The following is a 24,993-nucleotide window of genomic DNA, read 5'->3' on the forward strand; positions in this document are numbered from 1 at the left end:
ATTTGCCAAAGTGACATTTTAAAGGATGTTCTGATAGAATGACTTTTTTTTCCTTCTGCAGTGTGTGTGTATATTTGTAATGAGTGTTTTAGATTTTATACTTGTTTCCTAAAATGGCGGCCTTTCTGGAGCCCATCAAGCTCCCGGGGGCTAGGATGGCTTCATAGCTTTTATAACACAACCTCAAATTGTTTTATACCTCTGAATCAGAGGTGGGTATTAAGGGGGGCACGTATTGCATGGAACCCTGGGTGTGGTGCAGAAACAATGAATCTTGGAACACTGAAAAAATAAAGTTAAAAAAAAAGAAATTAAAAGTAGTGTGAAGGATCTGCATCACCCCAGTTCAGCCTCCCCTGGTTCTAGGCAGCTTATTTCTCTGACTTGTTCTCAGACTTCGGTTTAGGTGCAGATTTTCTGTGCTTGGTCCTTATGTTCTTTTCATACACATTGTGCTTTCTCCCTTGACTAGAGACAGGGCCACAGGAGAATAATCAGGATCAGAAGGGACCTCAGGTTTCATGTTCTCACTTTACAAATGAGAAAGTGGGAGACTGACAGGCTGAGGGACTTGACTGAGTCCTACATGTGGGCCCAGAACCAGGGGAAGGATGCCCAGTCTGGTGCTCTCTGCCCCATGGCTGCCTTGGGGGGGGGCATGTTTTTTCCAAGGACATTCTTTTTGGCTGTTAGGAAATGTTGAGACTCATGAGCACTTGCTGAGGTCCAGACTCTCTGTTTGTGAGGTAGAAGAGCTCATGCGGGAAAGTGTGACATCTCTCTCCCATGGTGACACCTGATTCAAACTCCGGTCAGAAGTAGATCCTCAGGTTTCTTCTCTCTACTTTTTCTCACACCTATCTTGCTGGAAGTCCATTATCACTTTAACATAAGTGAGCCAGCCAGTAGTGGAGATTTTTTTCAGTAAGCAGTGCAGTACAAATTCTTAATGTGTTAATTTTTATGTTTTGATTTTTGGGGGGAGGGTCAAGGTTAAAGCTATCTCTTCATCTCTCAGTATTCCTTTTTCCCTAGGACCTCTTTGGTGGGTGGAGCAGTGACAGATCATCAGACACAGGCACGGGGCCTCAACTCCCTGAGTCCCTTCGGCCTGGAGCCCGTTAGGCTGCTCAGTCTAGCCATCACCTAGGTAACCGACACTCAGCCAGTGAAGCAGTCTGTCCACAGTGAGAGGAAATAAAAAATGAAACTGGAGTGTTTATTCCTTATGTACTACACATTTCTTTAATGTTCCTAGATTGTTTTTAAAAAGGTTGTGGTTTCACTTTGCTTCTGGGTTTTGGTCTTTGTGCCTAAGTGTGTGACCCTAATGTTTCCTGAATTCCTTATGTCTATTTCTGTAGTGTAATTTTGTGAAAGCTGTGATCTGATGAATGCAGTTTTCATTCCCCAGTGATTCCTCGGAGACTGCATTTTGTGGAAGTTTTTATGAATAAGTGGTAAAGCAAACATATTCTACAACTTACTTGGTTAGGTTTTGTGGGTGTTCGCTCTTTAAAAAGGGTCCCTTCCTGTGGGGATGTTTTTCCGTTTGGTGTGCTCTATTTCCTTAGTAACTGTTGCTCTGTTATGGGAGGGACTTAATGGCATTTTTCAAGTGCAGTATTGAATTAATTTATTTTCTGGTTAGGCCTACCCATCTTCCCAGGATAAATAGAACGTGTGTGTGTGTGTGTGTGTGTGTGTGTGTGTGTGTAGAAGACAGGAGGATGTTAGCCTGCTTGCTGTAGTGAGGGCTCTTGAATGTGTGGCTCAGGATTATTCTGTGAAGGCTCTCTCTCTTTACTCTTTCTTCATTTTTCCCCCCTTCATTTCCCTGATTTGAATATTGTTCGGTTTAAGACATTTTGGTTTAGGGAATTTGGGTTTACCATGGAGGTTTACCTGATGTGCAGAGGTAGCCTGGGAAGAACAGTTGATGGAAGGGGCAGGAGACACAGGCATTAGTCCTGACTCTACTGCACTGTAGTTTTTGGTGTGAAGTTATCTAACCTCTCTGGGGTCAGAGTTTTCTCTCTGTGGTTTGTGAGGATTTAAAGCAGTGTCCTGGGCGCCTGGGTGGCTCAGTTGGTTAAGCGACTGCCTTCAGCTCAGGTCATGATCCTGGAGTCCCGGGATCGAGTCCCACATTGGGCTCCCTGCTTAGCAGGGAGTCTGCTTCTCCCTCTGACCCTCTTCCCTCTCATGCTCTCTCTCTCACTCTCTCTCTCTCTCAAGTAAATAAATAAAATCTAAATAAAATAAAATAAAGCAGTGTCCTTTAAGGGCCTCTACTGGATAGGCTGTTCTGTGAAGTGTGAGTGCATTAGGAATTAGTGCTAGTAATCACTGTCTCACCTTGACCAGTGGGTGGTAGGAAGAGCCCTCCCAGTTCCCAGGTTCAGAGCCAGCACTGGAGAGTAGCCTCTCAGCCAGGAAATGCTGCCATCAGTTCACTGCTTGGGGTGGGTTTGTCTTGGAAGTGTTTGCTGAGCACCTCTGTGTGTACCCCTCAGAACACTGATGGCCTTCAGCCACTCTTCCGTTCATTTGGCAGACACAGGCATCAGGCACTGTCCTGGCTGCTGAGGCGTAATGGACGGTCAGCCAGTCACTGTCCTTGTCCTCATGGCACTTACAGTCCAGCAGGAGAGATGGGGGCTAAGAGATCAGGAACCCTGCATGCAGCCATGACCATGGCAAGTGCCGGGAAGCTGGGTGGCCAGGCTCTGAAGTTAGTCTGGGGGACGATCAAGGGAGCCTCTCTGATGAGGGTCATTTGAGCTGAGATTGGAAGGTGAATAGAATCATGAGCAAGAGCCCTAGGAGAGGGTTAGATGGGAAAAGTGGATGAGGTACCATTTGTTCTGTTCTCTGCCTTGTTGCTGATTCTTGGTTGGTTATCAAGCTGTGGAAGCAGATGTGCTGTTCCTTTGCTACTTCTGGGTCCTAATCATCCACCTCTGTGCCCTAACCTGTTGGGTCATCTGACTCCTACTGAGTGTGGCTGGGTTCCTGGTCCTGTCTTGGATGTCCCCTACTGAACAGAATAGTCCTGGGTACCCTCCCCTCTTTCTTGTATATTTCTAGAAAGGGTATCTGTGTTGTTAGTGGCTATTAAGAAAACATTTTATGGCAGTTACAGTTAAATTTTTATTTTAAAATTGCATATATTGGAGCCTGAGTGTTTGCAGGAATACAAAAGTCATTCTTTAGTAAGATAATACAGTTGTGTCTGTCTCGTCTTTATTGGGAACCACACACATCTTGCCATAAAAATCCATGCCAATACTATGCCTGGGACCCCCCCCCCCCCGTGAGCTGTTACATACCTGTCACCATACTTCTCTTTTAGAAGAACTAAAGAATTGGTGAGTGTGATGAATACGGTAAAAGAAAGAAAAGAGAAAAAAAGTGTTTGTTCTATTTCTGTCCACATTTGCCTTAGTCTTTCCCATAGCCATTTGAAATGTGATATAGGATAGCTTGATTTTTTTTTTTTTAAGTAAGGTAGCAGTACTAAGTGGGTGGCTCAGTTGGTTAAATGCCTGCCTTCAGCTCACGTCATGATCCCAGGATCCTGGGATCAAGTTCAGCATCGGGCTCCTTGATCAGCAGGGAGCCTGCTCCTCCTTCTGCGTGCCATTCCCCCTGCTTGTGCTCTGTCTCTCTCTCTTCTTGGACAAATAAATAAACAAGATCTTAAAAAAGATAAAGTGAGGTAACTGTACTTTTTTCAATGAAACAAAATAAAATAAACAGAGAGCCCAGAGTAAAGCAACCACACACACCTTCTCACACTTCAGATCGTCTCTGAGTTTAGAAACAGAGAGCAAATAAAATCTAGCATTTCTGTGCATTGAAAGCACCATAGCAAAGGGCAAAGAAAACCAAGGTGTTATAGAGCAAGTGGTTTTTTTTTTTTTAATGGCAATTTCATTTCCTAAAATTGATAGGTATCGTACATGTGATTAGGTTTACTTTAGAAGTTAGTGTAGGACTTTAGGAGGCTGATATTGTGTGTGTTGGTCATTTTATGTGGAATGTTTCAATTCAGAGAAAAAATGTTTTGTTGCATTTTCAAGCACTTCAAAACCATTATTTGCATAAATGATTTTTTAATTAAAATAAGTTTTTTACCTATTCATTAAGTTTATGTACTCATGGTATGCTACACCTTATTAACTGTGATACTACAGGTACATGAGGGCAATACAATTGAATTTCTTAATATAATTATAGTGCTTCATTAATACATAAGGTCTTCCTTATAGTTAGTCTGTATTAGTGATATTTTCCTTTATTACTTTATATTTACAACAAGAAGAGCTAACGGAGTATTCTTTTCTGTTATGTGCTGTTTTCTTAAATTATTTTTTTTCCTCTAGTTTGATGGTGAAAAATAGGAATGAAGGTTATATATTCAAAAGAGTGATGTAAATTGATTAGAGTAAAGTGGTGATAATGGAAAAAAAAGTTTTCTTTACTCTAGTACTGGATATTCCTATTCAGGTTCTCTTTTAAAATGTCTCATCCTTTGGGCTTCTAACATTCATGTTATTAGTGTTGCTTCTTATATAATGTAACAACACTGAAATATCTGGAAAGTATTTTGTAAAGTGCTTTTATTGTTATGTAATATGTAATGTAAATTTTCAGATTAAATTTGCTTTTCCTTTTTACTCTTCAAAATATTGATACAGGCCTTTGTCTTCCCCCTTGAGAGTCATTTTTTAAAGTTTTTTGTTTGTTTGTTTTGTTTTTTAAATTATTTGACACAGAGACAGAGAGCACAAACAGGGAGAGCACTTCAGGAGCAAGCTTGGGAAATGGGTTTCTTCTTCAGGGTATCTATGAACTATGTGACTGGGGGAAAGACATTTGAATGTTATGTCACCTTTATAGCCATTTTTAGCGAGGCTTAGAGCAGAGAATGCTGTTTTCTGCTGTCTTTTTTCTGGAGTGCAAGTAAAAGCTACCTCCGTTCCCTGCCACCTTCACAGACACTCAGAAAAAGATGTTGCACCTGCTTCCTACCGAGAGCTCCCCCAGTGCCCATAGCATGGCCATGATCACCACTCTGGGTGGCGTTTTCTTTCTCTCTCTCTCTCTCTCTTTTTTTTTTTTTTTTTAACCTTTATGGGTCTACTAAATTGAATACTCCTGCAAGTCATCAGGAAAGTGATCTCTTTCTTTTTAATTTCAGCAAGGGGAGAGGCGAAGCACAGAGAGCAGCAGATCAGACCATACTGAGCTCCCTTAGAGCGGCTGAGACCCGTGGAGGATGCTGGCTGCCAAGTGGCTGAGGAGGGCCTCACTGTAAGGTGGGAAAGCAGGTCTCAGCGGGACAGCTTCCTCTGCTCCTGGGCTCACCATGGCCTTCACTCTGGCTGGACGGCTGACGTGACTGTGTGCCCCAAGTGTGCACGTTGCTGGACTGGGTGCTGTCCTAGGTACTGCCCGCTCTCAGGGTCTGGGAGCAGGGCAGGTGGGCATCAGATGCTACCAAAAGCCGGACGGGGCAGAGCGATGGACTCCGACAAGCCAAGATGGAAGTGACCTGAGGCCTCGCCCAGGCAGTTTCCTCTTGCCAGGATAGCTTAAGAGTTGGAGCACAGGCTTGTCTGGGGAGCAGTATGCAGGAAGCTGATTTTCAGGCCACAAATGCTTTCACAGGTGAGAATCCTTCACACTTAAAACTTTGTTTCAATTCTGAGTTGGGAGGTAATAAAATACCAAACATCCCTATGAAATGAGCATGCGTTTGCCTTTATGAACTGAAGGCCATACGGAGCCAAGGGGCTCAGGCTGCCATGGTAACTGATTTTGACAAAATAATAGTATGTTTTTCTGCTCTCTAAATAGGAATTTGAAAAAGGATTTGACATTTTATGATTCTGCTTTCGTCGAGTAATGTGGTGCACACAATATCCTGCGAGTCATTGTTCTCTAAAGGAAATGTCACTTGCAGAGCAAGGCAGGGGGCTGTGTTTTTCTTCACAGAACTAGGAAGACTGAGGGAATAAAGTTACTGATAATGAGTAACTTCTCCCTCCCCATCTTTAGCTTTCCTTCTCTTGTGTATTCATGTGCAAATGATGGTGGGGAGGTGGTTCTGCTGAACTGGCCTCCTAGCTGGGATTCTTCTCATATAAGTGAGCTCATGGGGAATCCCCATGCTACTCTTTGACGTTGCTTTGTCCTGTGGCTTCCAGTTGTCACATTTTACAGGGAATCACTTTGGCTGATGCCCCAAAGCCATGGCCTGAAACACAGGGCCTTTTGAATTTGGGTCCTTGTTTCTTATCCTATTCACTTAATATCCCAGTGAGGCACTTAATCATTCTGGGCCTCTGGCTCCTTATTTATAAAATGGGGGCTGTGAGGTTGAAGAAACTCATGGAATCCAGAAGAAACATTTCAACATAGAAAGAGGTTTCTGTGTTTGTTTTTGTTTGTTTGTTTTTTAAAGGAAAGATGGTAGGATAATCATGAAAATTTGGGCTGAGGGCCACACAGACTTGGATTGGACTCTGCCTTCTTCACTGACTAGAGCTCTGCTCTTGGACAGGCACTGAGCTCCTTTATATTTCCCTTTGCCTATTTGTCAGTGAAGATGGTCATGTTCAGCTCTCAGTGGTGCTGCTCTGAGGAAAAAAGAGACTACCTGTGTGAGATGCTGAATATGGAGTTTAATGCTTTCCAGGCTTTGGTCAGTATCTGCATCCATAACATGGGAGCCCTTGTCCTGGCGGCTGTACTGGGGAAGGTCCTCTTAGGGTGGTCACAGCCCTTTGAAAATGAATGAAACAGTATTTAAATGTAGATTCAGAGGAGCACACAAATTTGAGTGCTTTAGAACTATCTTCAGACTTCCAGCCTGGCTGACGGGAAACCCTGCCCTCTTGTCTCCCTTAATGGGGACACTTCAGCTGTTTCAGTCACGTGAGCTGCTCCTTCACGGAATGTCCCTTCTACTCTTCTGTGTGGACGGGTAGCATACAGGGCCGTGACATGAAGCACCTCTGTGAAGTGGCCAGGCCCTTCAAGCCCTTCTTCCCCACTCTCTGGGAGACAGCCGGGGAGGAAAGGCACCCAGGATGCTCATGGAAAGAAGCTCTTAAGGCAATTCTGAGAGGAAGCGGGAACAAAAAGAACTGGAGTAAGAGTGCATGGTTCCCATGGTTCAACACGTACACTAGCCTAGTCCCCACGCTCCCCGGCTGTGTCACTGCTGACACGGGAGGTGAGAAGCTCCTGTAGTTGTTGCCTCCTCCTGCCTGGCTCCTGAGACTCCTGCCTTATTGCAGTCAGCCCTTTAGAGAGGCCCGACCAGGGAGTGGAGGGTTGACTGGAGAGGTGACTAGAATCCACTGGATTCTAGACACAGTCTCTCCTGAGACGGGCCTTGGTCTGCCATGGTTCACCCTTAATGCAGTTTCGTCTGGTCTCCACCACTTATTGGGTTGCTCTGCCCACCCCTGTCAGGATCACAGGCTGGCTTATGGCCTGGGACCTTGAGGCAGTTGACTCTGAATAACGGAAACCCCTGGGTTCTGCCTACAGAACTCATAGTAGTTAAGACAGTGCCTGAAATGTGAAGGCCCAAGAAAATGGCAGCTGTAATTATGACTGTTACTGCCCTGGTTGTGGGCTATGCACAGGACCCTGGTCACCTCCTCCCAATTTGCTCTTAGGCACCCTCTCAAGGCTCCTCCCAGCTCATATTTCCTTAACTTCTTTTATCTTAGAGTTTACCCAGGGACTCTGTTTCCTTACAAATTTGGCCTCCTCCTAGTTGCATCAGCCTACCTGAATAATAATCATATTGGTAGCAGTAGTAAAATAATACCCATGGCCAGTGTTTCAGAGAACCTATCCTGTGCTTTATCTGTGTTAACTTGTCTTCAGCACAACTCCGAGGCGCTATTAGTGTGCCGGTGTTATGGGTGCAGGGACACACTCAACAAAGCCAGCAGTTACACTAAGCTGGCAGCCTTTCCGAATCTTCTAGCACTGTGTGTGCAACATCAGCCACACATGGGGGTCCCCTAGGGAGCCTTACTGCTGCCTGGGTCTCCCGTCAGAGGTTGGGATTTAATTAGCCTCTGTGTCACCTGGCCCCGCTAAACCAGAACTTGGATCCTAACACAATGCCCAAGCACCCGGTGCATATGAAAGCCTGGCAAGCTGTGAGAGCCACCACTGTCCAAGGAGTGGTGTTTACAGGAGAAGGGTGGGCTGGGAGAGTCTGTAATTGAAAAAGGGACTGATGGGTCCCATTTACTCAGCAGAAGTGATTGAATTCTTTTTTTATTTTTATTTTTTAAAAATTTTATTTATTGAGAGAGAGAGAGAGAAAGAGAGGGCAAGTAAGTAGGCAGGAGAGGGAGTGAGAATCTGAAGTGACTCCATGCTGAACCCAGAGCCCAACGTGGGACTCCATCCTACAACAGCGAAATCATGACCTGAGCCGAAACCAACAGTTGGATGCTTAACCGACTGAGCCATCTAGGTGCCCTGAATCTATGTGTTCTTAAGGTAGCTGTCAATTATTGAATATTTGTTGTGAGAGTTGGGCCCACATGTACCTGTAGGACAATGGCTTTAGCTTTCCAATATCTCTAGGGAAATAACCAGTGGTAGAATAAAGGAGATGTATGTACTTTTAGCCTTCTCTGGAAGTGGGTCCCTGTGAACTAGGCTCATCATTGTTTATTCTTTGCCTGTGCTTCTCATCTTCCTTTCCCCACATAGTTGGTCAAAGTTATTTAGGATGTAGAATGAAAGGGACAATCCTCTGTCCCTGCCCAAGGAGTAGGGTAAAGCTGTGGAGGTGAGTAGGAGGTAAGTAGGAGGCTGGTGCCTATCCCTTTAGTTGGTTTGCTGTTCTTAAATGTTTCTTGGCTTTAATCTTTTCTTATTACCTATTTATTTATTTATTTATTTATGAAAGAGAGAGGGAGAGTGAGTGAGAACATGTGGGGGAAGGGGCAGAGGGAGAAGCAGACTTCCTGCCAAGTAGAGAGCCCGAAGCAGGACTCGATCCCAGGACCCTGGGATCATGACCTGAGCTGAAGGGTAGACACTTTTAACCCACTGAGCCACGCAGGAGCTCAACTTTGGTCTTTTCTTATCCCAGGACAACTAAAGGTGCTAATGTCTTAGTTTCTGGAATCAAAGATGCACTGATTTTGTGGATTCTCTAGGCCAGTGGAAAAGAGTCTTGCTTTAGATATTTAGAATGGTGAAGGGGTTAAGGCATTTTTCCTTGGCTTTGAATCTTGTTTTAGAGCATGACAAAAGTCACTATATAGTTAACCATACCTCCAGTTAAAAAGATTTGTCGGTTTATGTTTTATGTTTAAATACTCTTGCTGATGGTATTAGCCTCTGTGACCTAGGGGGCTCAGGATTCCTATTAAAGAAGGGCTTAGGGGCTGCAGTCTGGCTGGAAGGGAAGCCTGGGAGACAGTGTGAAGCTGTGTTTGCATGGCAAGCCCACTGCTTGTTTTGGAGTATGTGCAATTATTGTGATGACTGGTGGGAGCTTGGAAGTCACTTCCTCACCATGCCAGTGCTCATTTGCCTATGTTTTTCAAAGTCCCCTCTTACGTCTTATTTCATGTGTGAATGTAGGTGTGCACACATGGATACATATTATAAATCCATCCTCCTAATTATGATTTTCTTTCCTGCATACAGGAATTTATATATTGTTTTAAATTTTCTCAGCACATAGAATTTTTTTTTTTTTTTACAGACTTTATTTATTTAATGGGGAGAGAGAGAGAGAGAGCGCGCACAAGCAGGGGGAGTGGCAGAGGGAGAGGAAGAAATAGGCTCTTTGCTGAGCTGGGAGCCTGATGCGGGACTCAGTCTCAGGACTCTAGGATCACGACCTAAGCTGAAGGCAGACGCTCAGCCAACTGAGCCACCCAGGTGCCCCTAAGCACATATAATTTAGAAATGATTTTAATCATTTAGATACTGTTTTATAACAAAAAAACCCTTAATTTTCTCTTTTACATGTACTACCTGTTCATTATAGGCAAATTTGGAAAGCACAGAAAAACTGCAATTAGAAAAGTAATTACGCATATATACAGTCTTGCCATATGAAGCTTTCCACTGTTAATATCTGGCTTATGTCCTTTCAATCTTTTCTTTTCTGCATAAATTTCTTCCTTAGAACTGTTCATAATATGTATTCCGTTTTATCACCTGATCAGTCCCTTTTAACATTATGAGCATTTTTTAAAAAAGATTTAATTAATTAATTAATTAATTCATAGAGCATGTACAAGTGGGGGGAGGAGCAGAGGGAGAGGGAGAGAATCCCAACCAGAACCCCGCCCCCATCCCCGCTGAGCACGGAACCTGACTCGGGGCTCAATTTCACAATCCTGAGATCACGGCCTAAGCTGAAATCAAGGGTTGGACACTCAGCCAACTAAGCCATCCAGGCACCCTAATATTTTCTTTATAAATAGTTTTAAACTTGCTGCATAGTATTCTTTTATGTATGTATCCCTGAATTTTTAAATTGTGCTCTTATTAGACATTGCAGCTTTTGACAGCTTTTGCCCTTACAGATAATGCTTTGACGAACACCGTTGTGCAAAAGCTCTCCTATGGTTTGGGCCCTTTTCTTAGGTTAGGTTCCCAGAATCAGAATTATGGAGTCCAAAGATGTGAATCTTATTAAGCTTTTCCAAAGGGATTGATTGTTCCTAGCGTCTAAGACTGTGCTGAGCTCAGTTTTTTCCTGGTCGCCTGTTCATAGTTGCTGTGGCCAGTCCCTGCCATTCAGCTGAGATGAAGTGGCCTGCCTGCACTGCCTGGTATCATGAGATCAATGCATGTTTATGGAGCTCTCCAGAGCATGATGCTACAAGGCTACCTGAGTGCCACGAGCTAGGACAACGATGCTAATATCTCATTTGGGCGAGTGAAATCTCAAGTGTCCTAAGTTCGGTGTTTTTGTTCTTTTGGGCAGTCTTTCTGCCAGGCTTTAGTTCATAGCAGCAATAATGTAGATGGACAGACTCCAGCAAGATCAGATTCTTATTAAAAACACCCCCCACCCCCAGTGCATCTGGGCAGAGAGAAATGGGACTCCTTCCAGACTGGGTCAGTCAGCTCTCCGATGAAGCATCCTAATAGTGATGGTTTCATCTGAGGTTTACTGCACTCTCTGATGACTGGGAGAGCATCCAGCCTGGGTTATCACTACTATATCCTAAAGAAGATGCTGGTTTCAGATTTCTGCCTCTTTCCCACCCTCAATGCTACCCTTAAATACTGTTTTGTATAATTAAGTGTCTTAGGCTTTTGGAATCATTTTGTTCTGGGTTAGAAGAAACATATATCCTTGGATGTCTAAATAAATGAACCAAATTCCTCTAGAATTTACATCTTTCTTGTGAAAAGGATAATCAGACCTAGGTGTTAAATACAGTAAGGTTATTTCACTCATAAAGGAGAAGGACAAAAGTTGATTTAATAGTCTTCAGGTGTCTGAAAGAGCGCTCTTGTATGGATTTCGGTGACTGGGTTTCCTTAACCACTAATGACCAAAAAGGAAGAATCACTTAAATTGAATTGTCAGGATGCTTATTTTCCCCCATGGAATTCTTTCATGCTAGCTAGAGTGCTGGGACTCTGTGGCTTTACTTGGAGGCTTGACCAGAGGACTCTGAACAGCCCTGAAGGATCCTGACCCGACTTACAGCTTATTACTGACCCCTTTGAGGTTGTGCCCATGTGCTGACCATGGCTCACCTTAGTCCATACTTTCCAGACCTGCCTGGAGGATGCTTGTCTTAGGAGAGTTGTTCCACGATTAGAGGGGTGGTGGTGGTGGGGGGGTGGATTCATAGCCAAATTCTGGAAGAACAAATTAAATTGGTTTCTTAACTATAGAGCTTTTCAAAGTCTTTCACATGAGACTTGCAATATGAAGGTCCCAGATGGGCAGAGTATGGGCAGCATTTCCCAAATGACAAGACCTCCAGGGCTTTTTAAGAAAGGAAAACAGAGGACAGCACATGCTGCTGGTCTGTCGTGTTGCCCTCCTTCTAGCGGTAGTTCAGGTGTCGCTGTCCTCTGGTGCTAGTGAAGCAGCCCCCTATTGGGACAGCTTTTATTGAGTCCATGTTTACAGAACTCTTGCCAGACACATGCAAAGTGCTGCAGATGAAAAAAAGGAAATGAGGCAGTCTGTCTTCCTGCCTCCATTCTCCCCCTTTTCTAGTTCTGCCAGTATTCTTTAAAGTGCAGCTTTAATGATACCTTCTCTTGCCCCCAAACTTTTCATGGCTCCTTCTCGCTTCCTAAAAAGAGTCTAGAATCCTCAGCCTGTAGTTCAAAGTTCCCTGGTGTTTTCTTCCTTTATTCTCTTGCTGCGACTGAAGTTCTGGATAAACTGGACCTTTTTTTTTTTTTCCTTTTTTTTACATTTTTAAATATATCAATCCTTTACTCATGTTTTTTCATCTCCCTCAGACTTTTATCCTTCTATCATTTTTCTCTGACCTCAGGGTCTGTATTAGTTCCATGAGATCTTTGGTGACGTGCACCGGAGAAGCCCAGACAATCTTCCTACTTGCAATTTAACAGATGTAGAAATGATTGATAATAATAGCTTTTTGTAAAATCTTGCATGCTCTGGCTTGAGGGAAGTTAGATTTATTAAGAGAGCATTCAGAACATATTGTGGGTATGTGCTTGGTTTTTACATTGTGCTATTTAGCTTGGCATCTGGTCCTCAGTTACAAACCTAACCCTTATTTAATAACATTATTTCTATGTATAAATAATGCACAATTTAAGGTGTTTTTTTTAATAAGTCCTGAAAGTATCTCCATTTTCTTCCCTCTAAACTATTCTGCAGTGTTTCTAGAATTTTCCTACTGTGATAGATGTGATCATCTTTTTTAGAGGCATTATGGTAGCCTAATGTCTGAGGAATATATATACCCATTTTAAATAAGGACAAGAAACAATTTCAGTGTTGCTGGAAATTGTATTTATTTTAAGGTTATTTAAATATGTGTAATAAAATGTAGTTATGAACTCCTCATTTTGATAGCTTTTAAATAGCTATAACATCAAACAAATATTACAGGAATTATAAAGTCAAAATGGGGCCCCTGGGTGGCTCAGTGGGTTGTGGCCTCTGCCTTCGGCTCGGGTCGTGGTCTCGGGGTCCTGGGATCGAGCCCCGCATTGGGCTGTCTGCTCGGCGGGGAGCCTGCTTCCCACTCTTTCTCTGCCTGCCTCTCTGACTACTTGTGATCTCTGTCTATCGAATAAATAAATAAAATCTTTAATAAAAACATTCAAATTACTGTTTAATCTGACATATATTTTTATTTTGCTGAAGCCTTCCATTTCCTAGTTTTTTAAATTTTTGAGCACAGCATCCTAAAGTGTGATTCAAAGTGATGGTGGTTACTCTTTGCTGGCTCTTAGTATAAACACACAAAAGTCAAGGCTGGTTTGAATGTTGGTTATAAGGAATCAGCACTGGTTTAAGAAGAATTCCTTGTTCTTGAATATCTGAGGTCAAAAATGACCTACAAATCTCATTAGGTTCTTTGAAAAATGTTGGCTTTTGTCCATGATACCTCTGAAACTTGGATGTTTATGTTATCCTTGAAAGGAGTGGTTTAGCTCTGCAGAAATCAAAGACTTTGGCAGAAAGCGGGTAACTTCTTCAACATATGACCTCTTGAATTTCTTTCTTGGGTCCTAGCTTCCTGCTGTATTGGTGTGCAGAGGTTTTAGAATCCTTTGTTTCGACTACCTTGAGTTTACCCTTGCAGGATGAACTCAGAGGCCAGAGAAGGCATGATTTCCAGGGAGAAGCAGTCCTGGGTAGTACTTTCCCCCAAATAGGAATTTGGGGGATGTTGATGAATTAGCTAAACATTCTGGGCCATACCTTTTACAACATCAAAATGGAGGTTATAAGAACTACTCAGTAGGATTTTATAAAGATTAAATGAAGTAACTAATATATGTAAAGTATCAAATAAGCCTAGCAGATAGTTGGTGCTCAGTTAATGGTTTTCTTCTCCCATCACCGTCTTCAAGAGGTTGACTAGAAGTCAAGGCTTTAGAAAAACCAAGGATTTATTTAGCAAACATTTGATGGGATCTCATGCCACATCTGTGAGGTGTTCAGAACAGGTTGATATGATCTCTCTCCCTGGAGTTCATGGTCTAGATTTCAGGTACAGAGCAGATGCCTCACTGCTTTCGTGGATCTGGGAGCATGGTCTGGAGAGGCTGTGGACTTCTGCCCAAAGCCCTGGCCTCTCTGCTCCTAGAAGTCTCCAGCATATGGTTTCCTCTCTCCCTCATTTATATTCCACCCAATATGGTTTCTGTCTATGCACTCCAGTCACTCTACCTTCCTTGCTCAGAGGCAACCCTGAGTGATGGTTTCTTTCCAGAGGCCTCTAGGGCGGCAACTCTGTGAGGTCCTCACAGGTCATGGGCATGTGCCTTGAAGTTGGAGTAACAGGTCTGCACGTGCTTATTTCAGGCCATTATGTTCAAACGTGACAGCTCAGAGGGGGATTCAGAAATAAACATTTGTGACATATGGGTGGATGTTTTCTGGTTCTATTTACAAATTTTAAGCAACAACAGTGAATATGGTAACATGGACGTTTTCTCCTCTCAGCCAACTTCAGTACCTTAGAATGTTTTCAGAGCAGTGTGAGGAAGGCATTTCTTGGTTCCAGATCCAGGATGACCGTGCGTGGTCTTGCATACCCGTAGGTAGCATCTGGGCTCAGGGCTCCTTCACTTCAGAGGATGGGAAGCCATCCGGTCTTATTTAAATTTATTGTGGTTTTTTTTTTTTTTTCCTGTGGTAAAATTTCAGAAAATTAAGGGTGGTTTCCTTGCCCTTTGGAATTAGTTATCCGTGATCGCAGATACACCATTTCACAGAGCTGACATAAGGAGTGAAGATTAATTGTCTGCTCTGCCAGGTGCTTTTGCATATGCAATCTCATTCAATTTTCGCGACAGCCCTGGGTGGTATGCGCGTTATCCCAGGTTTATTGGTAAGGGAACAACACAGGCCCAGAGCAGGCTACTTGAAGCCGTGTTGTCTAGCAAGCTGTGGTGCCAGAGTTGAAACACAGGTGTGTCTGTGCTTGAGCTGGATCCTAAGCATGCAGGGAAGCAGAGAGAAACAGGCCTTTTCCTTTAGAAATCAATGCAGGGCGTGAAGAACAGAGAGAGAGACAGAGAGAGAGAGAGAGGAATTTGAAGCTTGAAACTGAACTCACACAATAAGCATTTGTCAGATAGTGTTGTCTGTTTTCTAACTTGGAAAATACAGACTTTTACATGCCTGCCTGTTAACCTCACCAGTCTTTCTGTCATCCTGCTTTTGGGATGTTATAGGAACGAAAGAAGAATGAACCATGGCAGTGATGGTTGTGAAGCTCTATGAATGTCCTTCATGCCACAGAGCTGTACACCTAAAAATGGTTAAAGTAGTAATTTTTATATTATTTATATTTGCCCACAGTAAAAATAGACACGTAAGAAAAAAAAAAACACCAATACTGTTGAGCTTATCAGAGGAGCTCAGATTTGAGCAGGGTTTGATGGAGAGGCAAAGAAGCAGAAAGATGCGTGGGAAGGTGGAAATAGTCATGTGTGAGGAAGAGCAAGGGTCTTATTCGGCTTAAGGGCAGATTTGGGGCGAAGTGGGTACACCCACAGTTGGGCATGCTGGTGAGCTCGTACTCCATTAATGTTGGTTCGGTGCCCATTGTGGGAGAGTTTGCGTTCAGGTGGGCTGCTGGTACCCCACACAGCCTCTGTGCTGCTGGGTGTAAGCACGTGGATCCCACATAGCAAAACCAAGGCCCTACAGGTAAGCAACTCCATCGCCTCGAAGGCATTTTAACAATGATCTCTTATTACTTGGGACTCACTTCCTGTCCAGAACACTGGTCATAACGCAGCTTCCAACTGCCCACAGCATGCTTATGGAAAAGAGATAAGATAAATGCAGTTTCTCCCAACTCTTGTTGTTTGTAAAGATGTTTGGGGCACCAGCACTGCGCTGGTACTCAGCATAGATTGGCATCCTGGGTGGCTTCTTGGCTGACATGCCCTGGAAGGGGGTTCTCCTTGGGTGGGAGGAGTGGTGAGATTGGAGACTGAGATTAAGCCAGGAGATTCTGGGAGACTACTTCCCATGGCTTGTGGGGCTAGAACCTTGTGGTTTTTTGGGATCTCCTTTTGTCACTGTAGGTTCTCTTGTGATTTGAACTGATGCACAGTCTCCTTGGCTCTTGTGTATGGTCTGGCAAAAGCAATGGTGCCTAGTAACTGGGGAAAGACTGTGCTCTGACCACCTCAAGAGCATCTAGACTGACCAGGGGTAGAAGCCCCCACTCCAGAAAGGTCACAGATAAAAGGCAGCTGTCACTCAAAAGAAAGGTATTGGTACAGGTCTACTTTCCTGCTGCTTGTTTAAGACCTCCTGCCCCTCTTGCCTCATGCATCTCCTTATGTAATTTATTTGAGTTCTTCCTGGTTCTTGCCTTTGCCTCTCACCAATGTGCAGCAGCGGCTGCTGTATATCTCTTGAGTTTCCTGAGTTTGTCTTCGGCCAAGGACTCTTAAACCCATTTTCCTTGCTTGTACTTGGAATTCCAGCTGCTCTGTGTACCTGGCTCTAGGTACAGCCTGCGTCTTCCCATTCTAGCTCTCCTTATGGGGGTGATCCTCTTTTAGCCTGTACCCGGGCCGATGCTTGTATCAGGGAGTAAGTACCATTTTCCAGGTGGGAGCATATGAACCGCACCAGTCCTATGCACCCTGCTCACCACTCCTACCCTGAGTTGCCTTCACCGTGTAAGCTGTCGGCCCCTTTTCCTGTCTATGAAACAATCAGCCTCGACCTTTGCGGATTGCTTTCTCCACTCATCCAGTCTTGACTAAGTATGCCATGAATGTAAGCCTAAGTTTCCTTATCTCTACTTCCCCAGGATGATAGCAATTGAGTATTACTCTGTGCCAAGCCGTATCCTAAGCACTTTATCTGTATAACCGTATTCAAGCCTCCAAACCATTCTATAAAATAGTTGCTATTATGAAGTGCTTTTGACAGGTGGGCAAAAATAGGCACAGGTTGAGTGAAGGTAGCACCCCTGGTGAGATGAGTGGCTAAGATTAGAACCTGTAACTTCAGCACAAATAATGAGCACAAATGACTGGACTGTGCCTAGAATATGGTCAAGGCCAGCCTTTGTCAGAAGTGTTTCCCTTCTAGCTTATCAACATCCACAGAGACCTATGACCCAAACGCTGCTTGAAGAGGTTGTTTAGTTCATGGAGAGATGCATGTTATAGGTGTATATTGAAGAAAACTTGGCCTCTAAGGACATTTTTTTGGATATAATAATGATAAAATCATTTGTCTGTAAACTGTGGCATCCACTATATGGGCTCACAGCCTTGCTTTCCTTCTCTAACTCGAGGCTCAGTGAGACCACACAGAAGTGTGTCTTGTCCCTGGGATGGCGTTTTAGGGGTCTGTAAGCAAGCAAGTGCAGAAGCACGGGAACGCCTGTGTTTCTTCTGTTGTAGCCCAGGGCAGCACCAATACTGTTCAGCAGTCCAGCTGGTATATTTTCAATGCATACCTTGTTTCTAACAAAATCTTTTTTTCCTTAAAAACGTAAAATGAACAAGAAAATTTCCATTTATTTAGATATGCTGGCTAATGTTCTAGAATAGAAGAAAGATCTGCCTAGCTCACGTTTCTGGTTTGCTCTTGCCTCCTGATGGTCCATTCAGTGTTTAGACATTGGGCAACTAGTTCCTAGTGCAAGAGGAGGTTCTTTTGGACCCAGAGCTTGAAGATTCTGGAGAATATCTCTTGTAAGCATATAGATCATCCTTTACACACAGGGTCAATTTTGTGTGCCGAGGATGCAAGTAAGGATAGGAGAAGATGGGCTTAGACTCGTAAGATCTGAATTTTAGTCTGAGTCCTACCATTTGGTTGGGGTGAGATCTGGGCAAGTTACTTAACCTGGACCCCAGCTTTTTTTTCCCCTATAAAACAGTAGTTGTGACCTCAGCCCACACGACCGAGAGCTAAGAGAGAACCTAGGTGGCAGTGCTGGACCAGGTTGCCTGTTTCCCTCCATGGCCTCCTTGCCGTGCTGGAAGCCCTTGGAGCTGTGCCGGAAAGTCCCCTGGAGCTTGCCGAGACCTTGACATGGAGACAGGTCTGACCTCAGAGACAGGTTGTCTGGGATGAGGCTTCTCCTGCTGGAGCCAGGCCTCCTCTGTGTCTGCTTGTGGTCATTACTTCATGTGTCTTTATTTCATGTGTCACAGAGGGTGGACATGAGCAAGGGGGCAAATACAACGTCAGCCTAGCCGTGTGGCTGCATGTGAATAGTACTGACAATGTTTAGGTGGTTGAGGTACTGGGACCTTTAGGCCAAAATGGGGTGAGTGAATTATGGATGGATTTGGCATTTAATTTGTCCCTGTCCTACCCTTCTGTGGGTTTGCAATATGTGAAGCGACAGTATAGGACCAAATGTACAGTCTATACCTCTGTTGTTTCTTTATCCAGTTTTGAGCAACTTTCCTGTGTTTGGGGTGGGGCCGTTGTGAGGCCCAGACTGTCTTCTAATGTTACATATTAATATGTTGGCTAAAGATATTAGACTAACTCAAGTAAAAACCAATATGGGGAAAATTCATCCTTGTTGTTCTTTGTTCCTTCCCTTGGGGTCCCTCAGTGCCCTGCTGGAGCCCTCTGTCCACCTTGGTATTGCACCTTCTCCCTGTCTGTCCTGCCACTCACTGGTGCCAATGTCTTGTTCTCTCCAGAAGATGGTGTCTTGGAGTGGTGAGGCCACACCAGGACACAGAGAGAGGGTGGGCATGCAAGCATTGGGTCTGGCTGGTTCTTCTACCTGACCCTAATGCACCTTCACAAATGTTTTATTTCTCTGAAACCATCCTCATCTATAATGTGGAAAATGTTTAAAAGCCCGCTTTCCTCTGTGGTGATACCACATATGGACAGGAGCGCTGCAATGTGAAGTAGAAGTTTCTGAGTGCTGAGCACTGCTGGTGAGGCTCTCTGGGAGTTCATAGTAGGTAGGCTCGTGGGGTGGCTTAGGGAAAACGGGCTGAGCCCAGAGCCCAGGGAGGGAGAGTCCAGGCCAAGGGAGAGGGCGATCGAGGTGGAATTAGTGCAGGCACAAGTGGTTCATGACCAGGAGTGTGAGGAAGGGGGCGGGCATTCCGTGTGAGGGTTTGGAGTTTATCTGGTGGTGAGTGAAGAGCCTTCGAAGGTTTCTAGCTGGGGAGTGACTTTATCAGGGCTGTTGTGGCAGCACTGTCCCTAAGAGGGTGGAGGCGAAGGAGGCCGGGCACAAGGAAGTTGTGCTTGGTCAGAGATAATGCTCAGCTGGGGGAATGTTTTTGTATTCCCCTTCCCCTTCCCCCTTGATGGCCTGGGCAGGGCTCACCAGCTTTTTTTTTTTTTTTTTTTTTTTTTTTCTGTTTATCTCAAAAGCACACACTCTCTTTTGAGCATAAAGGACCTAATCCTTGTTGCTTAGAGTCAGACGTATGGCTGAGAGATTATGAAGCCCTGTCAGCCCTCAGAGAGTGGAAAGAGGGTTGCACTGGTTAAAACAGAAAAAGAAATAGTGAAGATCTGTACATCATCAGTGTAGTTCTTACCCAGAAGCAGAAGAGCTTGCCAACAACAAGTGGCAGAAGTTAGCTGCTGGAATGGTATTTTCGTGCTGAAGATTGCATTGTTTTAAAAGCCATTATGTGCTTTTCCTCTGACTGTACAGTTCAGGTGGGATTCGCTCAACTCGGTGTTTTGCAAAGATGAATAGAATGACCCAAACCAAGTTGTGACTCATAGTCACACCTTTCCTTCCCTCTCCTCCACTTTCCCCTTTCCCTCTCCCATTCTCATTCCCCTCTCCCTCTCTCTCTCCCTCTCTCTCTCCTCTCCTTTCCTTTCCTTCTTGGCAGACTTTGCATTTCTTCCTTAAAAAGAAATGATTGCCAAGTGAAGTTACCAAAATATTAGAGTCTCGCCGCTGAGAGAGGAATTATAGATGGAAGAATTAAGTGGCATCAGCTTGTTTCATCCATTTTAAAGAAACACTGACGCTGAAGATGATGGCTGGGTAAGCCTCTGCTCATGAGCCTGCTCCACTCAGTGGGAACCAGACTCATCCATTCCCTCTGCAGTTCTTGTTGAGTTTCCAGTCTGTTCTGAGCGCGCCAGGAGCTGAGCCCCCAGGGGGTGTAAAGCCTGAGAGGGGACCTGGACAAGGGCGTGATCCATGATCGTCATGGAGACCCGTTCCCATGGGCTGTGTGGTAGTGTCATCTGCCCCACATCATGGGCACCGGGGAAGAGTTTTCAATAAGAAATGACTTCAAAACAGAGATCAGAAGTAGGACTTGGCCACGTGAGGGGTGACTGGGGTAGGAGGGAGTCCCAGGAAGACTTGGCAGCAAGAGTGACAGCCCAGAGATGAGTGGGAAGAGCCTGGGTGGTGGTTCTCTCCGGCCAGAGCTCGAGTTTACTTGGCGGTGGAGACAGTGGCAGTGGCTATGTGAAGAAGGGATGTGAGGTGAGAGATGATTCAGAGGCTGGATAAGGAGATTCGGGAAGCAGCAGTTGTAGATTATGGTACTGTCGGCCCTGTTGGCGAGGCAAACACCTGTGTCCCCAGACTTTTGGGGAAAGGAGCTCGTTTCACAGCCCTTCTTTCTCTGTGCTCAGCGACACTGCTTCTCTGCCCCCAGCACCTCCCTTTTTGTTCCACTCCACTCTGAGCACTCCCACCCCCGGAGCTGCACCGCTGCCCTCAGAAACATTGCTGTGGCCCAGCTGTTATCTCGGCGGGGGCGGGGGGACAGTTTGAGGCCAGCTCTCCATTGCTCTCTGAACCCTGCACTAGTGCTGACACAAGACTGTAGGGGGCCTGCTTTACCGAAGGCTGCAAATGGCCAGTAGGGGCTCAGGATAAGGGAAAAATTTTCAGAGCCAAATAAGACAGTTGACAGAATTTGAGAGAAAAACACAAGTTACATTCTTCACAGATGATTCTCTCACAGGGCAGCCTGCTTCTGCCCTTTCTTTCCTGCCTATGGGTCTGCCCCGTCTCTTACCTCTTCAGAAAGAGAGCCCCTCCCTCCTTCATGGACCCCTTCCCTGTACATCTCTGTCTCTCCCACTTCCTACGTACATGTTTTGCCCTGGGATTTACCTGCTTCCCTCATGGAACAGGCCGTAGGACCCACCAACCCTGTATATGACATGGCTGCCTAGTCCGTGGTAGACAAAGGCCCAGAGCACACTTTCCTTTGAGCCGAAGCTGTACCCCCTATGTTCTCCCTGGGGCTCCAGTTTTCTCATGGGGGCTTGTGATCCCTGTGTGTACTCACACACATCTCCTCAGAACCCCACGTTCTATTTCCTAGAGGCAGTAAAGCCTGTCCAGAGACTCCAGTTCTATTACTGCACAGTATTACGTGCTTCCTCTTATCTTCGCTTCCTGACCAAACCCGGAGCCCACTCACATATAAGAGGTAGAGCCTGTCACTGGGCCTTTCTGAAAAGGGTCTACCCCGTGGGTACCCAGGCCTTCAAGAGCTTCAGGATTAGAGGTTGTTCTATCTTGGGTCACACACAGCTTCATTGTATTTCCAGCATCTTTACATGGAGGTGTCTCGGGTTATTTTTCATCATCATTACTGGGGGTTAATAATTGAAGCCAAGAGAGGGAAGGAACACAATTATGGAGAGACGGTATATAGCTCGAGAAAAGAGGCTCAGGACTATGTGGAATTTCAGTATTAAAGGGCAATGCAACGAGGCCATTCAGGGGACGGTGTCAAGATGTGGCGGTCAGGGGTGAATGTATGGATGGGCAGTGAGGAAGCAGAATCAGGGAGTATGAACAGCTGTGTATGAAGAAGTTTGGAGAAGGGAGAAAGGGCTAAAGGGAGAGGTGGGTCAAGGCGGCTACAGGGAACAAGCTACCAGAAAAAGATGTGCTAGATTAGAAGAGATAGAGTAGTGGGAAAACAAATCCCAGCTCATTGGGGTGGCCGGATGGAAGAGTGAGGGGAGGCCGCAAGGCCAAGTGCAGGGTCCTTGTGCTCAGGAGAGTACTTTGGGACCAGACATTGTCCTCATCCTTTCCTCCTGGGCCCAGAGAAGGATTCGTGGGGGAACAAAGTGATTGTGGAATGGAAATAAAGCCCGTTTCTGGTTCAGAGAGAGAAGAAGGATCTAGACTTTAAGATATTCTGGCAGTAACTAAAGATTCCAGAAGTAGAACTAATACTCCCCGACATCCAACTGAAGGTCTGGGAGCTCTTTTGGCAGACTGCAGTAAGGGCTGGAACAGGAGAAGGAGCTTGGTTTAGGTGCCCTGGGTGTTATGCCAGCCTAGTCTACCCTTGGCTAGACCTTAAAGTTAGCAGAGGGTTACCTCTGTAAACTCATGTGTGTGCCTTGTTTCTGGGCCCCGCCATTCAACCCCCACCCTCGTCGTCTACTTCTTTGGAGGGTTACTCGGGTTCTCTTCGCAAAAGTTTGACATTACCTGGATTTGAGTTCTGGAGGGCCCCCAAAGTCCACTCCTTGGCTCAGAATAGATAAGGATAGTCTCCATGTGGCCACACTTGCTGGAAATACTTTATCAGTCCACTCGTGTCTAGAGAGAGGAACTGGGCCAGCTCTGCTGCTTCGCTCCTGCCCTCCTCACTGGGCTCCACTCCTCTTATCTTCATAGAGTCTAGTTTGAGGTTGAAAGGGCCTTGCTAGGGGTGATTGCATTTTAATAGAGGATTTTGTGCTAATTGTCATTGGTGGGAATTCAGTAACGTGACAACCTGGAATATGAAGTTCAGACAGCGTGGGGTGGGTGGGGGGGGGAGTTTCTTGATTAGTGTCTTTTTAAAAAAATTTTTGCATTTTATTTGAAATAATTTCAAAAGGTGTTTGCGGACAGAAAGGCATGTGTGCATGTCGTATAGCCAATAATGATGATGTGGAGACTTCTTTTGTTTCTGTTTCCTTCCCAGCATCCATGCCTTTGTGGGAGCTTTTCTGGCCCCCTATTCGACTCTAGTGAGCTTTTAGTCACAGGACTCCAGAGACAAGCTAAGCCAAAATGATCGGGTTCCCTCTTCTAGGAGCTTCCGCTGGGGGCAGATAGAATGGACTCATTAGATAGATGGCAGCTCCTAACATAGTCAACACAGGAATTCCCACAATATGTATCTCCTCGGTGCTCAGCTTCCTGGCTTTCCTAGGCCTGGTTAGTCAGTAGTGCTGCTCAGCGGCCTTCCAATAAATGTATTCACTTTGCTTCCTTGCTTTTATGCTTTAGTTAGCGAAAGTTTGGTTGTGTTACTTAAAGCTAAAAAAAAAAAAAATACTGATATGTGTATCATCAAGCTTCTCATGATTTTTTTTCTCATAAAACTTTGAAGATTTAAATATGTATGTAGATCATTTAGCTACAAAGGGGATAATGAACTTGGCAGATGAAAAGGTTTGTTATGAAAAACATTATTGTGTTTCCTAACATAGAAGTGATGGCAGGAGAATGTGGCACAGGGTAGAGTCATCATTGTACCAGAAACTGTCCAACTCTTCTAGCACACCGACCCCAGCTAGAACCTCATCTTGTTAAATTCTCTCCATCAGTGCAACATGTCAGACTCTGAAATAAAGGGAATTTAAGAAAAGATGAAGATAGATAAATAGTGAAATGAATGGTTATGGAAGGAAAGAAGAGAATAAAAAAGAGAAGGAAAGTCTGAGTCAGGAACATCAAGGGTAGACTGCACCCACCTCAAAGTGGTAGAAGTGGACGTCTCCACAGGGCCAAATTAGCAGAGCCCAAAGGCGACACCTTCTTTCTCCTGCTTCTCTTCACCACAGGCCCTTACCGAGAAATCATATAATGCATGTAGACAGCATTTATGTTAATTCTCCCCCATCTCCTTCCCCCACAATATATAAAATACTTTGAAAGTCAGTTAACATCTCTGAGCAATTTATTTGTTGTAAAAGTGAAGAAGTTGAACTAGGTGACTTTTTCCTTCTTTTTATTTAAACTAAAAAAACCCCCAAAAAACAAAAAAATGCCCCATATCAACATGCCTAGGTAGTTCAGTTGGTTAAGTGTGTGCTTTCTCTCTCAAATAATAAATCTTTTTTTTAAGTGTTTTTTGTAAAAAGATTATTTATTTGAGACAAAGAGAAAAAGAGAGAGAGAGAGAGAGAGAATGAGAGAGAGAGCAGGAGCAGGAGAGAGGAGCTGAGGAAGAGGAAGAAGCAGACTTCCTGCCAAGCAGGTCTGGATCCCAGGACCCCGGGATCATGACCTGAGCCGAAGGCAGACTCTTAACCAACTGAACCACCCAGATGCCCCACAGGAAAATAAATCTTTTTTTTTTTTAAATCAAGAGTTCACCCATTTCACCCCCACCTTCTGACAACCACCAGTCTGTTCTCTGTATCTATGAATGTGTGGGGTTTGGGTTTTGGTTTTAAGATTCCACATGTAAGAGAGATCATACAGTGTTTGTCTTTTTCTGACTTATTTCACTTAGCATGATGCCCCTGAGGTCCATTTGTGTTGTCACAAATGGCAGGTTTCAATCTTCTTTATGGCTAATATTCATGTGTATGTATGTGTGTTTTACAATTTCTTTATCCATTTACCCATCAGTGGACACACAGGTTGTTTCCATATTTTCCTTGTTGTAAATAATGCTGCAGTGAGCATGATGCAGGGGAGCTTTTCAAAGCAGTGTTTTTGTTTTCTTCGCATAAATACCCAGACGTGGAATTGCTGGGTCCTAGTGGTAGTTCTGGTTTTAATTTTTTGAGGGACTTGATCCGGTTTCCCATAGTGACTGCACCAG

At 44.6% G+C, this 24,993-nt stretch overlaps 1 protein-coding gene across 4 annotated transcripts in view; it reads left to right on the forward strand.

Moving 5' to 3' along the window:
- The window catches only part of LDLRAD4 (low density lipoprotein receptor class A domain containing 4), a 422,342-nt gene that overhangs the window by 152,265 nt on the left and 245,084 nt on the right, over window positions 1-24,993 (forward strand). For all 4 annotated transcript variants that reach the window (XM_080821462.1, XM_080821463.1, XM_080821464.1 and 1 more), the window contains one exon: window positions 5,207-5,676. In XM_080821462.1, the coding sequence (XP_080677588.1) occupies window positions 5,637-5,676 (40 nt within the window). In that variant the 5' untranslated portion in view covers window positions 5,207-5,636. The remainder of the gene's footprint in view (window positions 1-5,206; window positions 5,677-24,993) is intronic.

This window comes from Martes martes (genome assembly GCF_963455335.1).
Source record: "Martes martes genome assembly, chromosome: 13".
Lineage (NCBI taxonomy): Eukaryota > Metazoa > Chordata > Mammalia > Carnivora > Mustelidae > Martes > Martes martes.